Source organism: Zootermopsis nevadensis, unplaced genomic scaffold (assembly GCF_977971745.1).
Source record: "Zootermopsis nevadensis isolate Lab colony 2312 unplaced genomic scaffold, Znev_1.0 Znev_ptg000029l, whole genome shotgun sequence".
Lineage (NCBI taxonomy): Eukaryota > Metazoa > Arthropoda > Insecta > Blattodea > Termopsidae > Zootermopsis > Zootermopsis nevadensis.
Window position 1 is genome coordinate 13,520,887 of NW_028259161.1, and position 18,730 is coordinate 13,539,616.

Here is an 18,730-nt window from a genome sequence, read left to right on the forward strand (position 1 = left end):
TGTTCCTATTCTTGAATCTTTGCTTACATACGAGTATAAGTATTGTGTCTATTGCTGCTTTTGAAATTGCTGATATAATGTGTAATAAATGTCTTCTTCTTTTTCTTCTAGCATCATTCCCATTTTATAGGAGTTGATGCAAAAAAAACTCTTCGGTCACTCCTGTTTTCTTATAATTTCCCTTTTTAAATTTATTGTTAGCTGTTTCTTCTCTACTTGTAATCTTTATTACTATGCAGTGGTATCCCATGGTTCTTAATCCTTAAAATCATAATTGTAATGTTCTTCTCTTTATCCTTGTTCTATCTGTTCTATTTACATGGTCAAACACTCATCATTTCTTTTCTAATTCTACTAACAAATTTTGGATTTCAGCTTCTTCCCTTAAGATTAAATTTCTAATTCTGTCTCTTCTTGAGATTAGAGATTCTCGTGGCAGCAAAGATGTCGATTTTGGACTTCTGGGATGTAACTCTATGTGGACTTGTAGATATATGACACCATTTCAGAAAAAAAGTACTTTTTCTGTCTTTATGACTGTTTTTCTTTCAGTACTTACAGTGGTCACAACATAACGCCAAGCTCATATGACTGATTACCGTTATTGAGGGTGGGGGCAGGGGGAGACTACAACGTGATAGCACATGTGCAGGGATAACCCACTCCTTCCTTGTACATTATCCAGTGTGAAATGATTACACTTAGGCTGTAGAAGTAGTCTGTGTGGGTTAAGGCATGTGCCTGCATCAGTAATGTTTTGTACTTTCTTTGGTTCACAAAATACATTAAAAGGGGAAAACATGTTTTTAGGTACATTATACATGTTTAGAGAGACTCTTTGCTATCTTGTTCCACCTTGCGCTTTCCATCCTCCCTGAAGGTCACAGTAATTTTGCATCCACTGTGAAGTTTTCTCTTTATTACTATTGTGTGTATATGTATATATGTATATTAAATCTTACAGTTACCATTTCCGTACCAAATTGTTTGTTTTTCTGTAAAGGTCAAATCTGTTGTTCTTTCCCAAAGAAATGCATGCTGCTTCCCACTGAGAGTTTCTTTTGTAATTCTTTGTATTTTATTACTTAAAATTCTTTACTAAATTTTATAACCACTAATGAAGTCAGACAATGGGTGAGGAGTGAGGATAGAGTTCAAGACAAAAGAGCAAGGGAGCCAGTGGGAGATTTGGGGGGGGGGGGCCACAGCCTCATGTGGGAGTTCTTCATATTCACCCACTTATTCATGTACAGCTTACTTATTGCTCTGAAGATGTAGTAAGCACCTCTGAAACATAAATTTCTGTGGTGAAAGATCGCAGAAGACAGTCATTAAGGTTTGCTTTTTAATTTATGTGATATTCAAATTCCATTCTCTGAAGTTATTTTACTACTAGCTTTCGTTGATGTATGTTTATTTTTTATCATCACAAAAACATTATTTTCCCTTGAGATGATTTTCATCAAAATCTGTAGATCTTCATTCCGGTATTGTTTTTGTGCTTATTTTATCAGCTTTTTTCTTTATTGTCTTAAAATTTTCCACCTGTTTCAAAGTTTATTACTTCTATTTTTGCCATTCTTTGTTCTTCTGGCTGTTATTTTTAGTCTATCACTCCAAATGTAGTTTTCAGTATATATGTCTATTTTTGGATTTTGTTACAGGCTGGACAGAGTGCATTTGATAGAAAAGAGCGCAATAGCATTGATTCTGCGCTTTTTGAGTCAGTATTTGATTCAGATAAAAATCTTATGATCACTCTTCCACTTGGTTTTGACAAAACAAATATAATTTTGTTGGCAGTGTTCAATCTTCTGTCTGCCACATCAAGTAATTTCAGCACTCATGGACATCAGTTGAAGGTAACTGTAATGTTACAATTTACATGAACAGTTTGAGGAAGAAAATATGTCATATTTCGGAATATCGCTTGTAAAAGATTGATTGTAAAGTCCCTGTACATCTATTGCTTTAAGTCTGTGAACTAACTTTCAGGGCTTCTTAAGTGTATGTTGAAATATTCTGTACCGTCTGCTTTGCAGGCCTGACAGATGTCAGATCAGCACCACAATAGAACCAGCTCAACATTATTTTACAGAACTTCACCTCATTGCTAAAAATTCATCCATAAACTTGCATTTCACATCTTCTGAAAATATTGGCGGTGATTTAAAAGTTTTTACAAAGATGTAGGTGTTTCATCTTTAGCTACGAGGTGTGTGGGGACTTCATGATTATCTGTACAAACTTCAGTTTTTCTTGGGTAATATCAGATATGCATTTTTGTTTTCATAAATAGTGCATGTGGTACTTTATATGTGAAAATAACAATTTTTTTGTTTTATTTGCTTTCTTAAATGTATCATTTGTTTTAGTAAATACTAGTGAAAGAACCCATTTCGTATCTGAACTTTTCTTAAAATAATGGAATTATGTATTTATTATGGTGACGTTGTGCATATGCAACAGACCCTCCTTATTCATGGGTTTATTCATTACAGTTTTGCTTGTTGTATTAATGTGTGTGTCGCAGCGTAGGTCCCTTGGTTTTTTTGCAGTCACTCCTGTGCAGGTGCGTGGAATAATACACAACATCCCTCATGTGCCTGCCTCCTAAATTTACTATGTAGATATGCCACACTGAAAGTACTTCATGTCAGATGTTGAGTATTAACCAATGTTTTGGAAAACATTTCATTTGCCATCTTCAAGGTTAATGTATAGTGGGGAATATTTTTGAAGGCGTATGTAGGGCAGTAGGTGGCGAGTTAAGATTTGATGGTTCTGATTGGTAGAACAGAGGAGCAGGCCACTATCGAGTGGAAGAGGAGGAGGATCTTGCAAACACTCAATCTTATGTTACTGTGACAAGGTATACTTTAGTCAAACTGACCATCACATCTCCACCAGATTTGGAGATCATGTAAGAGACACCAAACTGGAGAACTGGCAGTTAGTGGTAGCTGAACATCTGTTGCAGTGTTACCAGAGCCCCATCTGCTGTCATGTCTGGGTTTCTCCCCTACTTGACGTTGCTCTCCTCCTGCGATGGGGATGCTGGTTTTGGCCTTTGGGAGGGTTGCCACCTACTGTCTTCCCTATGTAAGGCTTCCAGAACTTGCCTCATTTATCTGAAGATGGCAGCTGCAGTGTTTGCTGAAATGTGGGTTAATACTCAACATTTGACGTGGCTCACACACGAAAGCCGAATTTATACAAATTTTCATTTTCTGCCATGGCAGCTTCCAATGCAAGGTGATAGTGTCACAGACAACTTTTCTTTATATAATATTCATACAGTGTACTTTAATGTTGTACAGTAATTTTGATCCTGAAATGTTTTTATTGTCTATAATTAAAAAAATTGTTGTTATCTAGTGGAGAATAATGAGATATGACACTGAATGATATCGGCTCTGTGGTAATGGGCCAGAGTCAACTATTCAAACTCATGTATGAAGTGCACTCTGGCTCATTTTGCATTTCCTGCATGCAAATGCTGGAATAGTGCCTTAAAATCATCCACGTACCTCTGCCTTCTGAATCCTTACTGACTTAACATTTATGATTAGTGTTGTGTGGTTGGCTGGGCATGTAGCAGTGTTGGGGGATGCAAGTAATGCTTACGGAATTTTGGTGGTTAACATGTGGAATATTCCCACTTGGAAGACCAGTAAGGATATATAAGGATAATATTAAGATGGATTTTATACTTCTAGAAATAGATTGCAATGATGGGAGGTGGATGAAAGTGGTTCAAGATGATGTTCAGTGGTGGGATTTGATGTTAGCTGTGTTGAATCTTCAGTTTCAGTTACCACAGTGTTATTTTTCTACGTTTATTGTCTGTCTGTTTAGTGTATTCCATCACTGAAGATGAGTGATAGCTGTTTATTAATTTCTGAATCAGAATTTTTCTCATGATGCTCTCCTTCTTGTGATCAGTTCAAAATAGCCCTATCCAGCCTCTGTGTAAAATGTAATTACTCACCTTATTATAAAAAATTATTTGTGTATGTATGATTGGGAATTTTACAGGTACTTTATCTTGTGGGATCAAAAGAAGCAGCTGAGCAGGCATCACAGAAATTGGCTAACAGGCTTGAGTCACATAAAATTGTTGTCAGCTGTTACACTGCCTCTACACATGTCACTAAGGCTAACTTTGAGTCTGCACAAATTCTAGTAACTACTGCCAGTGTATGGAGAGACATAGCTCATGTCTTAGGTAATTGTTTAAAATATCTTGTAAATGTAAATCTTGTTTGTTTCTTAACAGCTCTGAATTATCTCTTGAAATTAAATTAATATAACTGATTCCAATGGGTAGAGTCCTTAAAACTGATAGTGGCTCAGTTGGTCAAGAAATTCCATGCCAATGGAGACAAGCTCCTGATGCATAATTCTATCAGTTTTATAAGATACAGTGCCCTAAATATTTATTATATTGTTTGTTTCCTCTCTGAAACATCTTTTGCCATGTCATATGTTTCTCTAGCAGTTTTGTCTATTTTGAAACTTGATCCACACCTGCTGCTCTTTAAAGTCTATTTGTTAAGAATGAAAATTGCATGTATCACAACAGAAGTTTACTTTGTCATGTATAGCCTCTACTGAATGACACCTTCTAAAGTCCTGAAATTAATGGAAAGTAATTTAGCAGATTGTATTTTACCATCATATAGCACAGGAAGTCTGAACAGTTACAGTAATGTTACTGTGCAGCTGGTCTAGAAATGTTTGTATTGCACCTCGTAAAAGCATTGCATCTTTTAGGCTATCAGTGACATATATATTCAGATACAAAATACGTAAAGGAATCTCTTATCTCTATGTAAATACAGTTATAGATTTTGTAACAAACAATAATAAAATGCTATTCCTTCAGAGTATCGGATGATGATGGTTGGGTAAAGGTTTTTGTGCTTTTTTTAACATCCATTGACGTTTATACTGATATCTTTCCTCCTACAGGGAATGATCAGATGTTGGAAGTTGTGAGACTACTTATTATTGATGAAATGAATTGGTTACAAGAATCCTGTGGTCCAGCTCTGGAAACAATTGTTACCAGAACTACAGGACGGGTGGGCATTTTTTATGCATTTGTTCATAAAATATTTGTGTCTGAGAATGTTAAAGTATGATATAATGTAGGTAATATATTATAGAAGAAAATGACCAAAATTTAATTCACACCTGTGAATTTAATTGATGAGCAGAGACCGTATTGCTTGCATTAATTTTGTGTAGGATGTGAGGTTTTCACAGCAGTGAGTATGAAGTTGGTTCTCTTCTGGGTTGTACTTGCCTCCATCATCAAGGACCTCTGAAATGTCAGTAAACATTTACCAGACTATATGGTGCTGCAACTCAGAAGTTAGCCATCTAGGTAATTTTGTGTTGACTGTTCTATGTCTGGATTTTTTAATGTAAGTTGCATTGCTGTTGGTCTCATTTGATTATAATGGCAGGAATGCATATAATGTTTCAAATTCATATAGAACTATCATAACCACTTGTTCATTACCTGTAGTTTTCTTAAGGTAAACTACTGAAATAATGAAATTGCTTATTTTTTATATCATATACAGGCATACCTCGGAGATATTGCGGGTTCAGTTCCAAACCACCGCAATAAAGCGAGTCACACAAATTTTTTGGTTTCCCAGTGCATATAAAAGTTATGTTTACACTATACTGTAGTCTATTAAGTGTCAATAGCATTATGTCTAAAAAACCAATGCGAGAACATTGCAAGAATTACCAAAATGTAACACAGAGACATGAAGTGAGCACATGCTGTTGGAAATATGGCGCCAATAGACTTGCTCGACGCAGGGTTGCCACAAACCTTCAATTTGTAAAAAAACGTGATATCTGTGAAGCACAATAAAATGAGGTATGCTTGTATCTTTATAAAAACTATACTTGCATTTTAATTTGTCTAGATTATTTTAATTTTTGTACTTATCCTTAATGAGGTTTATAAACAAGCATCATCACCTGTATATTGACACATGACATTTGGTACCCTGCAAGAGACACACTCAGTTCTTATTATCTCAAAGTTTGGCTTCTACAGTCAAATGAATGGGATATCTCTATTTATCACTGTGGGGCCACCAGGTGTTAATTTTGTGTCAATTAATGAATCAGTGGTGGATTATTGGAAATGAACAACTGAAGAATTACTTAGATGAATGAAGAATGTTAAGTCAAGAATGAGGATACATCATACTAATTAACACTTGGAGGGATGTGTGAAAATTACAACAAAAATTAAATTTGATATTAAGAATTACTCCAGCAAAAGCAACAGCATACATCTAACTAATGGTAGATTTTGATTAAGACAGTTATTAAGCAATATGTAAACTTATTTTATAGTCAGATTTTAATAAACTGTTGTGGTATGTCAATAAATTGACTCATTGATAACCTTCTGCATGTAATATAGGCTGTTTGAAACTCGCAAGAAAGCATAGGATATGAAGCTACAGAAACATTGTAGAGGGATGGATTGTAATGCATTAGGAGATATATCAGCGTACTTCTGCTACAGAAACCCTGAAAATGTAATTTTCACTTTGTTTTATAGGCGAAACATGACAGACCAGTGCGTATCCTGGGTTTCACAGTCTCTCTTCTGTCAGCGGACTGTTCTCCAGCATCTTTTGATATGGCTAAGTTCCTGCATGTGGATGCAGATAATACATTTGTGGTTGGACAGAATCATGCCACAATTTTGCCACAAGTATTTCTAGTGAAAGTCAAAGTTAAAGGAGCAGATGAATATAGAAAGACTGTAGATGAAATTTGTTGCAAGAATGTAGATAAGGCCATTTGCCACAATAACAAGGTATGTATATTTTTGTATTCCTCCACCGTTGTGTCTGTTTCAGTGTGTCTGTGGATGAAAAATAGCCTGTTCTCCTTTATCTTCCCATGTGTTCCTTTTTGATTCCTTCCTTGCTTTTTAGTATAAAAATGGGTAAACAACTTGGCATGTGGGTGACATCACAATTCTAGGAAATTGATAAAAAATCTACTAGTCATTCAAAATGCATGTATCCTTAAGAAGTGAACCACTTGAATAAAATTGTAATACCCCTTGTTATACAAGATCTTAGAAACGCAAACAGAATGTTCACGTAACTCGCTACAGACTTAACTTGAAATGCTATCCAGAACTGAAACCTGGGGTAAATGTTTTTAGCAAGGTGTGGCCAAGACTGCCATCTGCTACTGTTGAGCTGCATATAACAGTCACCCACACACCAAGTAGTGTGCTCATCTGTATACCTTGGCTGAATGGTAGTGTCCTTATTCTATCTATCATTTTCAAACCAATTTAATATCTCAGGTTTGATAATTATGATGCATCAAGTGTAATCCAAGTGTGAATAGACATGTTTTGAATGAAAATTTTATGTTTTATGTCATAGGTTGTAGTTTTTGTTAATTCTGAAGCTGATGCAGTTCATACGGCAGTGTTAATAAGAAACATGACAGATAAATATCTGAAATATAAGTTAAACCTGCCAAACAATATAAAGAATACATTACTTAAGTTCTTGACTGAATGTACAAGTGAGGAATGCAAGAGCCTGTGTTTGAATGGGTTTCTTATTATTAGTTCTGAAATGACTGCTAATGCACGGTAAGAACTCCATAATATATTTCATTTACTTTCTGATTGATTAGTTGTTTATCCACTTTAATTGTTATAAAACTATCTGTATGTACTGTGTAGAGTTGCTTTTACAGATACTAAAAACTTTATACAGTTAGTTTTCTAGATGGCGTAGTCGTGAAGCCATGTTATTACATGTGAGTTAGCCCAACTTGATAGGAGCATTTACTTCTGTCTGAGTCCACATTAGAAAAAGAAATGTAGTGGAAAAATACCATCTAGAACTCCATTAATTGAGTATCTCCTGAACAAAAGTGTTACTGCTATGCAGACATACTCAGTCCTGAACTGGGAGCCAGAATAAATTAATGGGATAGCCTTGCTTTTCTCTCATTAATATGTATGTATATTAGAAATATTTAATTTGCATATGCATTTGTGAAAACCATTGCATGCAGATGGGTATGGGCCCAGAGGTGAACCAGTCTGTGTAGTGCCCATCTTAAGATTTGTACAGGCGGAAAAAAGCCATTAACTTGTAAGTTTAATATTACTGGCATCAAGCTATGTATGTATTAAAGAGTGTACTCATATATCTGTTCTGGGATTATGGTGAATTTAATATACTTTAATGTGCATTATGTTGACATTTTTACTTCTTGGGTGTGTTTGTAGCTCTGCATGAAATAATGTTGATGTGCGGGTCCTGGGGCAGCCATCCCACTCACTATCCCTGCTTGCATGTACATGATGTAAATATGACAGTTCTTAAAAGCTGATTATACCCTAAATCAATACACAGCATCCTTTCTTTATACTTCAACGTGTATGAGAATAGAGGATTTAAAACTAAGTGTTATGCAGCTGACATCTGGACTCAAACTGTGGCATGTAACTGTTTAACATTATGCTGCTGCAATAGCTGGACCATGCAGAAACTGTGGCACATGGCTGGTAAAGATTAAGAAATGTTGTGATTTTATTACCGTGCATGAGTAAATATGGCGCTGTGCAAGTTGTGAAGCTCTTTTGGTGAATTAATGAACTACACTCCTCTTGTGTGGTCAGCTTCATCAAAGTAGGTTTTGAAGACTCTCTGTTTCTGTTATCAGGGTTTATGTGGGGGTACCGCAAGTCACTGACATATGTTGTACTGGTTCCCTTTTTAGTCAGTTACAAGATGGGAGGAAAGGGAACTCAAATGACACAACCCACGGAATGCATTAGATACCATTAGGGAACATTGAATGCAGGGACTGGCTGAGGTATGTGCGAACGACATGATTTTTTCCCCACATTGATCTTGATAATGGAGACAGAGCAGCTCTTTAAAACACTGGTTTTTAACTGAACTTTGACATGGATGATGATGCAAGATTATTTCAGTGCATGACACTGTGTTGTTACTCATATATTCTGATTTTATTATCCATTGTTATAGGAATTTTATAAGTATCATTTTTAGGAGAGGAATAGCAAAGATTGTTGTGGCTACCTCAAATTTTGCTTGGATGCTGTCAAACCAAGGCGACACAGTTATTATCAAAGTAAGATAATGTAATTACTTTCTATGTAATGGTACTGATAATTTTTTATAAACTACTTCATGAAATTATTATGGTTATTCACTAAGAGGTAACATTTTTTATTCCAAAAGTGTTTCTAAAAATATGCATTCTCAGACCTTGATGTGTTTAAGGTCATTTGCTTCCCCTGAACTATGTACAGTCAAATCTCGGTTCACAAACGCCTCGGCTCACGAACAATTCAGTTTACAAACAAATTTTCTGAACACAAAGTGTCTCGGATGATGTACTGTGTCTTGAGTTACGAACACGCAAGCCGTCAACATCATGGAGCGATAAGCTGGGAGTATCAGCGTCAGCAGTATTCGTTGAAGAATGATCCAGCATGGGCCAAAGAAAGACAATGATGGCAGCAAAGTGAAAAGAAAAAATACCAATATCATGATAGATGTTAAGAAAGAACGATATTACCCCGATAAAGCAGTAGCAAGCCGCAGCATAAACATTTTCAATGATAATGCCATGTGTCACTTTAGAAATATTTTAAAATGTAGACAAAAACAAATCACACTGAACAACTTTTTAGTGAGACAGAGGCCCAGTGAGTCTGATGCAGAGTCGAGTGGTGTCAAGAGACAGAAAAAAGAAAAAGAATCCCCTTCCAAACAATAACATTTCACTTCCTCACCACCTTCCACTAACGCCGTCAACTCTCCTCCATTCAGATACGGTAAAACTAAATTAAGTTTTCGTCTATATTTGATGTGCTTAGTGTTGTGTTTATCTTTTTTGTGATAGATTTAATGGTTTCCATTGATTTTGTGTTAAGAACTTGTGCACAAAGTACTGTTGTAAAATTTTAAATAAGCAATCATCTGGGGTCCAGGAACGGATTAATCCATTTTACATTAATTCATATGGGGAAAATAGTTTCGGTTTACGAACGACCTTCAGGAACGAATTAAGTTCGTGAACCGAGGTTTGACTGTATATGACTCATTCCCATTTTCAGTATGCTTGGCTTCATAGAATGGTCATTAGTTTGTGTGATCAGTGCCAAGACCATGTTGGAGTAGGAGGCCCTGATTCAAACATTTCTCAGAAATGGAATGGAATATAAATAGAAATAATTTGAAGTTAGATTTAATAAAACTCAAAAGTGAATAAATTTGGTGTGACCCATGAAAACTGGCCTACTTATGACATATCATCAAATAATTCCACTCGAATTGCTTTTATCAGTAGTTGAAGGCATGAAAAGAAACTCATATCGTTTAATATATTTTTTTTAAATTATGTTCTCGTGAAAAAAAGAAATTTTCTTAAACCTTACCAAATGAATATTTTACACCATCCCCTGAATAAAATGACACTCTTTCATGTTCTGTTTATGAAATTGTTTATGTTTTCAAGATGGAGCTCAGTTTGTATTATTTTCCTTATGCTATTGTCCACGTGTTTCAACTTCCTGGCCAGAATACTATTGTTCTGCATTTGTGTATGATGATCCAGATTTCTGCTGGTTTAGCCTGGAGAATCTGCTGTTCACAGTAGCCATTATTCAGAGAACAGTCTCTTCTGCCATCCTCAGGGCTGCTTGATAACCAGTTCTATTCCTTGTTACTCGAGTGTGGAAATTAGAAATGTCTACAGAATTTTAGTCAGAAAATGTGAGAAGTTTACTATAAGAAACTAATTTCTCCGTGTTCTCCATTAGAACACTGGTTGCAAGTTGCATTGATGATCTTCACTCATTGTATAATGTTTGATCTCATCTATTTATCCTTTTGTACATAAATAGTTACATGAGTAATAAATTTGGTTGAATGTAACACTTGATTGCTTCAGGTATTTGTAGTTAGAAGTCATAAATTTGCTTTCTGAAACTATTTTATCTGTTGTTACTTTTAATGGCACTGATTTCCATCTTCATGATATATCATATCCTTCATTTTAATATTATCTCTTGATGTTCAGGTGTTGATAATGGTTTGAGGTTGGGCCATGTGAGTCTGAAACATGTTTTATAGTAAAATATAATCCAATACATGTAACTAAGCACATTAAAAAAAAAAAATCTGTGGCATAACAGCTCCAGAGAGCCAAAGCCGACTAGCTTGACTGCTGGCCTCACGTTCACATGCCTAAGCAGAGGTGAACGATCATCCAACCAGATATAGAGTGACATGTGGTCAGCACGATGAACCCCCAGCCATTGCTAGCTTTCCTGACCGGATTACGCTACTCATTGTAGCTCCCCAATAGTGCATGCAATTATTACACTTGTGTGGAGATGGCTGCTGGCTAATCGATGATGATGATAATCCACAGATACCTTAAGCTTCCAATATTGTTTTCTGTGATTGTGGTTATATATACTCCCACATAATTGTTATCGGTTTTAATGAAAGTGAGTGACCATGTCAGAAGTCTGCCATAACTAAATTATTCTTTGGAAACTCTTACTTGATCTGGAAATTACCTGCCTCTCATGGAACCTGGAGGTTCATTACCATGCTATTGTAATATTTATGCGCATGTCACCCAAATAGTATTTTTCATTGAACTTTTCTAGCCACAATATTTTGTACATTCTTAGGTGCTATGCGAAATGAAAAAACTTTACCAGGCATTATATTTTTAAATTTACGCTAAAATATTTAAGGTAAAGGGAATCATTCATACTCTCTCAGTGCGTAATAATGAATATTTAGAATTTTAATGTTTATAGACTCGGTAAGGATGCATGACTCCTGTACTCATATACAAGACATTGTGCTCATAATATCAAATATGATTTATGTATCTAGGAAACAGGAGAAAGTGGATCCTTTACTGGTATTGGGATGTCGGTACTTGTTGACATGCTGAATGTGGCTACTTCATTTTCTGGTAAAAAATATACCAAAACCTACCAAAGGAAAGCCATTATTTTATGTAACAGCAGGTTTGAAGAGTATCTTGCACTCCTTCAGAACAAACATTTTGTAGAGAGTCAGCTCCTGGAATGTTTACCTGAGTGCTTAAATACAGAGGTGAGCTCATTTTGTTACATATTCAAGCTGTAGCTTCTCATTTTAGTTTTCTGAGTTCTCTCACTTGAGGTGTGATTCAGAATATTTTTTTATGTGAAACTAGTGCTGAAACAGTTGATCTAATTTGTCCCCTACAGAGTATAGTGCATGGATTTAGTGGTGCCATTTTCAGACTTTGCTGTTTGTTTAAATTTGAAATGAAAGAGAAACTGAAAATTTGCATGTTTTGTCAGTGAAGTTTAATCTGAGGCCCCGTCATCACTCTGCACACATCTCGTCTTCATTCTAATTCTTTCTACGCTTCATTGAGGACATCTGGAGTTACAGACTGGATCATGTGTTCTAATTCTTTGTTTAAAGTTATTTTTCTCCCTAAGACCTATGAGGTACCCCTAAAGTTAAAACTAAGTAATGAATTCACTCCATGAAACAGAATCTGATAGTTTCTCAACTAGTTATGAAATGCCTGGCCTTTTAGGGAGCTCCAAGGTTCATTTGAATGTTATCAAGATTTAGCCACTGGATCCCATCCTATGGTAGATAAATTCAGTTCACACCTTTACCCTTCACATCCTGCTTGTTAGTACCCATTTTAACTGAATGTCATGGTTGAGTGGTGAGTCCTGCTTTATATTCAGGAGGTCCCAATTTCAAATCTTGGCCCAGAGACCAGGTATCCTGACAAAGGTTTCTCATAGTTTTCCCTCGGCAAATGACAGGATAATACCTGAAATTAGGCTGTGACTTTCTTTCATGTTCTTTCCAACTCGTCCATTAATAATGTTTAATGCTGTTTAATCTGAGCTATTGATGGAATCATTAAATAAACCATTAATAAATAATATACTTAATGTTTTTCTGTCTATACCTTTATCTCCCTTGTGGTCTCTTTTCTTTGTAATATTTAATTCTGTTGTTTTTACAATGAGAGATTGTTAGCTCACATTTCAAGCTGTAGGACCACCCGTTTTTGTCTATCTGTGACGATTCAGTGTAGAGAGTGAGTATTTACTGCCTTTGAATATTTTATGTTATGTAGGTTTGTGCAACCTATTAAAGTTATGTTTGCCTTGAAGTGTGTGATATGGAAATATAGAACTATGTAAGATTTGAGGTTCTCACAGCAGTGAGTATGAAGATTTATGTCTTCTGGGTTCCTGCGCTGTGTAGTCTGGTCGAAGTTAACCAACGTTTCAGAAGTCATACTGCCACTGTCATCAGGGCGATGAATATCTATCTCCCTGATGACGGAGGCAGTATGACCTCTGAAACGTTGGTAAACATCAACCAGACTACACAGCACAACAACCCAGAAGACAGAAATCTCCAAATATAGAACTGTTGCAATGCATGCTGATCATTAACTGATAAGAGGTACTTGCTAGTTTGATTGTATGAAGCCTTTGTGAAGACAGTATTGGAGTACAGTCATGTTCAGGAATGAAGATATGGAATAAGACATAGGATGAAAAAAGAAAGTATGCTGTATGAAAGGAAGACTGATGTTTTCAAGAAAGAGTATATAACAGTTATACAAGGATTTTGTAACGAAACAAAATGGCACTGAACATTATTCTGTGAAAACATGACATCTGCAATGTTTTATTTTTATTGTTTCCTTGCAGATAACTTTTAGTAATCTTTCAACTGTGACAGAATGTGAAGAATGGTTCAGATGTACCTACCTGTATCATACAATGAGAAGCAGAGCTACAGAACTAGGTACAGATTTAAGTCTGGCTGAAGAAGTACAAGTACTGGTCTCAAAAGCACTGAAGGTAGTAGAAAGGGCAGGCATGATCCATTTCTTGTGCTTGGGGAGTTTCAAACGTACAGGTGAGGATCTGTGTATTTGGGAGACAATTAAAATATTTGAGATCAGGAAACAAATGATTAAAAGTAATAACCTAGTTGTATCATATGAGTGTAAACTGGACCCTGTCCTAACTCATTTGAATCTTGTCCGTGCCTTTACGTCATATTTATGTATGGTCAGTTTTAGTTTTATCTTCCTCTCTGCGCTTCTTTAGGATCTTTTTGTCCTATAAAAGGATTTAGTTATTTTAACCTAAAATCCATTTTCAGTAATTCAGTCATCAATTTATCAAAACATTTATCTCGGCCAGCAATTAAAGAACTAATTATTACATATGCTTGAAATACCACATTTTATATATAGAGTGAGGCAGTGTTTTTTTATCATTTTTAAAGATTTATTAGGCAGCGACAGTATATATAAAGTTGTGTGAAATAAAAGACTAGTGTTTGCCATAATTGCGGAACTTTATAACAAAGTTACTTCTTAAAAATAACACCTGTCAGATGTGCATCAAGATTTATGCACTGATACACTTGATTCATAATGCTTTCCATTATGTGCAGTAACATGGCATTCTTCTTTTTATATACTTTTTACTGTTGTCTTATATTTCTGTTCAGAACTGGGTCACATAGCTGATCACCTCAACATTGATCATCTGTCCATGGAATTTATTGGAAATTATACGAAAAGAGTGCTAACTGTGAACAGTATTATTGGTATTCTGTCAAAGGCTCCAGTGTTTTCAAATATCCAGGTTGGTGTTCATGTTGTGCAGTATAACGTTAATTCTGTTGTCACAGGCAGTAAACATGAATTTGTGTTGTAAAAATAAGGTTGCAAAAGCCTTTCATTATTGTGGATCAAACAGTTCTGTTGCACTGCAAAGTATCCTGCATGTTACAGAGGAAAGGAACCGTGTCGCTAGATACACAATTATTTAATGTACATTTTCTGTTTAAAAATTTCACTGCACAAAAAATATACCAAAAATTGTAATGAAGCTTTGGCCTTTGTCATACAGGAATAAGGCATTTAAACTCTTGTACTGTGGGGCATCTTGCCAGGGTTTATCACTGGAGTATTTTTTTAGCGGCATTCTCCTTTGACGCGTGGCCAGGTGGACCACGTGTAAGCCGTGACACACAGTCAGTAAAGGTGAAAGATAAAAAGGAGGAGCTCTGGAGTAGAAGTCATAAAGCCTACTTTATTACTATGTAAGGGGTTTGGCAACTGAATAATCTTTGTTTCAATTTGTAATACTGTAGGTGAAGGAAGTGGAGGCTGATGAACTTAGGCATATGAAAGACAAGTACTGTAATCTTGTGCCTCTTAATGAAAATAACGAAGTTAGCAATATGGTCATCATCCTTCTGCAGACATATCTGTTGGGTGGCAAAGTTCAGTCTTCTGGGCTGCGACGTGACCAAGACTTTATTGTAAAGGTACGTTGTCAATTTCTAATGGCATAATTAATGAGCTCAAGACAAACTGTGAAAACAAAAACAAAAATTGTATTTATGTTGAGGCATTATGAATTTAATAAGAGCTGCTGACTGATAATTTATTTGTGAAGAATGTCTACTTGTATATTCCTACAATGCTTAGAATAGTTGGATAAATTAAAAACTACTGAGGGAATAGTCCATTGCAAGCAGTGAGAAATAAAGCTGCCAGTATCGGTCTTGTATTAGTTATATCTTCAGAAAAAGTCACTGCCTCTTACACTAAATTGGATAAATGAAATTATATAGTCCAGGTGTTTACAGTCTGTGGCCTGTCTTTGTATTTTTATGGCACACATAATTTTGTAATATCACCCGGTATTTGATGAAAAAATATAGTAAATTTGAAATGAATATGCAATTTGAGGTTTTCACTGTGGTGATGTTGAAGATGTTCGTCTGGGTTCTGGTGTCACGTGAACTGGCTGGTAGGTGCTAATGTTTCATAGAAGTGTACTGTCTCCATCTTCAGCTTCGGGGCTGATGCCCTGGAGATGAAAACAGTATGCTTCTCCAAAACGTTGGCAATTACATTAACAGTTACAGAAAATTGAACTTTGCAAAGTTGTTGAAGAATATAGTGGAGTAATATTTGAACCTATTTTCATAGTATTTAAATAAATTTCAATTAAATTTAAATAAATTCTGCATGGCAGCCCATGAGTTGAGTTCAACTCTAGTTCTTGAAATGTTTAGAGCCACTGTTATATTTGAAAGAGTGAAGTTTAGAGGACTGCTTATGAATTGTGATTTTCCTTGTGGATATTTAGGCATGAACATTAGTACTGTATCTGACATCCCATATGCTAGGTCTGCTCACAGTGTTACTAAACATAGTGTTCTCAGGGTGGGAGTTGCATGATCGAACCCAAACAGCTTACATTCCCACACTTTAGATTTTGTACAGTCCAGGTAACTCGGTTATAGGTTATATACTCTTATTACAATGACAACAGTATCAATTTAAGATTGCTTGACTTGACATATGTCCACGAATATCGTAAGCTCTCTCTCCGTAATTCACGTCCATGCATGTCTGTTATTACGTGTTTCAGTAACATAACACACATATGCAAGTAAATTAAAATTGGTGTGTCTTTATTGGAAAACTGTAATTAAAACTGGAAAAGTTGATATTTACTTCTTCTGGCATTGCAAATTACAGAATTGTTAAATAGGATAACCGTCCATCTCTAAAGACATGCTATATGAATTGCTCATAATCTTTTCTTTATCTCTCTTCCATCAGAAAACAGGAAGTTTGGCAAGAGCCATGTTTGAAGTCAGCTTGAGCAAGAGAAATGCAGCATTGGCAGATCGGTGTTTGCAGGTAGCCAAAATGGTAGAGAAAGGTGTTTGGAATAATTGTAATGTGACTTCAGAATCACCAAAAGTTCAGCTTCAAGTTCATCTCCAGCCAATCTCCAGGACAGTTATCCTGGTAACTGTGTTCATAACACCAGCTTTTAGGTAAATGTGATGCTTCATACAGATGAAATTTACAAAACATTCAGCGATTGAAAATCATAATTGAGGATAAATTCTGTTAGAATTAACCTTCAGCATCTGGTGTGCCCAAAATGTCTTCCTGATGTGATATTACTTCTGTGATGATTCTTGTATATTTCATCAGGTTGCAGGAACATTTAAAATTACTGTAAAGACTGCTAACACTATTGGTACTTGGGTTATGGTTGGAGTGGTGAGGATTAATTTCCTAAATTAGACAAGTTCTGTGTTATAATGTGCAAACATTTGGTTTGTGAACAATTTATAATATAACAAGAAATTTGTGATTTATGCAGGGCATTTAGCATTTTTAGGATACTGAAATCTAGGCGTCTGAAATAGGCTAAACATGTGGTTAGAATGTCACCCTCAGTGGACTAGTGGTTAGCGTGCTTGCCACTGGACCCAAGGTTCATGGGTTCAAACCTGGCCAAGGTCAGTGGATTTTTAAGGGTGGTAAAAATCCATAGCACAACTTCCTTTGGAGGGGAAGAAGTAAAGCCGACAGTCCCATGTCGTAGATTTACGGCGTGCAAAAGAACCTTATGAGCATGAACAAGATGTTTCGTAAGCAAAATTCAGCGGCCATTTCTCACCCAATTCTCTCCTGATTCACTGCTAGATGGCTCTAGTAGAAAAATCAGGATTGAGTAGAAATTGTGCAGAGTCAGTGGGCTTGTCACTTACTACTCATAAATGCACAGTTCAAAGACAAAGAAAACTTTGACATGGGAGGAGGCCAAGGCTTGACTTCGGGCCTTTGCACCATAAAAGAAGAAGATGTGGCTAGAATGGAGGAGACAAAGAATGCATACCAAATTTTGGTGTTTCGTGGAAAAGTCCACTTTGAACCTAGTAAGATGTGGGAGAGTAACATTAAGATGGATCTTAAGGAGATAGGGTGTGAGATTGGAAGGCCAATTAAACTGGCTGAAGATTATGTCCAAAGGTGGGCTTTGATGTTAGCAGTGTTGAGCCATAGTGTTCGGTAACATGTAGTATGCTATATAACAAAAGCACATTGTGTTTACTCTGTTCTGTTTGAGTATTTTTCAACTACATTAAGGTTCTCAAAGCAAAACACTGTAACAAATTCTCAGCAGTAAGCAAGAATAATTCATTCTTTACAAATTATTACATACCAGCCACTGTTGTGTTACATTTGTGAGAGTGACTTATTTCCATTTTGAGAAAAATATTTTGTTCCTTCAACTCAATATAATTCCCTCCACTTCCCAGCTTTGCCACTTCAGCCCTGAACATGGAGGCAGCATGTTTCTTTGGAACATTGGTGTCTACCGATGAATCTGCACAATGCCAAAACCCAAAAGAACAGCAGTATAGTCCTTACCACTGTAAGAACCTAAAATCTCACATTGATGCTATCTATAAGTTAAAAAGCTAGAATATTCTTTTCAGAGATCACATATACTTTGTTTGTGAAATGATGTATGTTATCACATTTCTAGCTGGAAAGAAGAACTGTTTGGCATTTCTCCTGTGCTGTTTTGGTTGTGGGTAGAAGACTCGGGCAGCAACTTTATCTGTAATCACGAATCCTTTAAATTGACAAGAAACGTTGTGAGTGATATCCATGTACTTTATATGAGTTTAGTTAAATTCTTCTAGTCTAATGTAACCATTTATAAGATTCTTAAAATAAACGGCATTAACCAATTGATATCTTTAATAGAGACAGG

General features: G+C 35.9%; 1 protein-coding gene across 9 annotated transcripts in view; it reads left to right on the forward strand.

Annotated features, from left to right (window-relative positions):
* The window catches only part of LOC110840273 (activating signal cointegrator 1 complex subunit 3), a 143,157-nt gene that overhangs the window by 72,469 nt on the left and 51,958 nt on the right, over window positions 1–18,730 (forward strand). For all 9 annotated transcript variants that reach the window (XR_015537598.1, XM_022085183.2, XM_087357906.1 and 6 more), the window contains 12 exons: window positions 1,665–1,862; window positions 4,039–4,228; window positions 4,975–5,087; window positions 6,602–6,862; window positions 7,449–7,663; window positions 9,078–9,183; window positions 11,973–12,197; window positions 13,823–14,033; window positions 14,637–14,773; window positions 15,285–15,461; window positions 16,771–16,991; window positions 18,500–18,611. Coding sequence is in view for 8 of the 9 variants with exons in the window: in XM_022085183.2 (XP_021940875.2) it covers window positions 1,665–1,862; window positions 4,039–4,228; window positions 4,975–5,087; window positions 6,602–6,862; window positions 7,449–7,663; window positions 9,078–9,183; window positions 11,973–12,197; window positions 13,823–14,033; window positions 14,637–14,773; window positions 15,285–15,461; window positions 16,771–16,991; window positions 18,500–18,611 (2,166 nt within the window). In the remaining variant the exon portion in view is untranslated. The remainder of the gene's footprint in view (window positions 1–1,664; window positions 1,863–4,038; window positions 4,229–4,974; window positions 5,088–6,601; window positions 6,863–7,448; window positions 7,664–9,077; window positions 9,184–11,972; window positions 12,198–13,822; window positions 14,034–14,636; window positions 14,774–15,284; window positions 15,462–16,770; window positions 16,992–18,499; window positions 18,612–18,730) is intronic.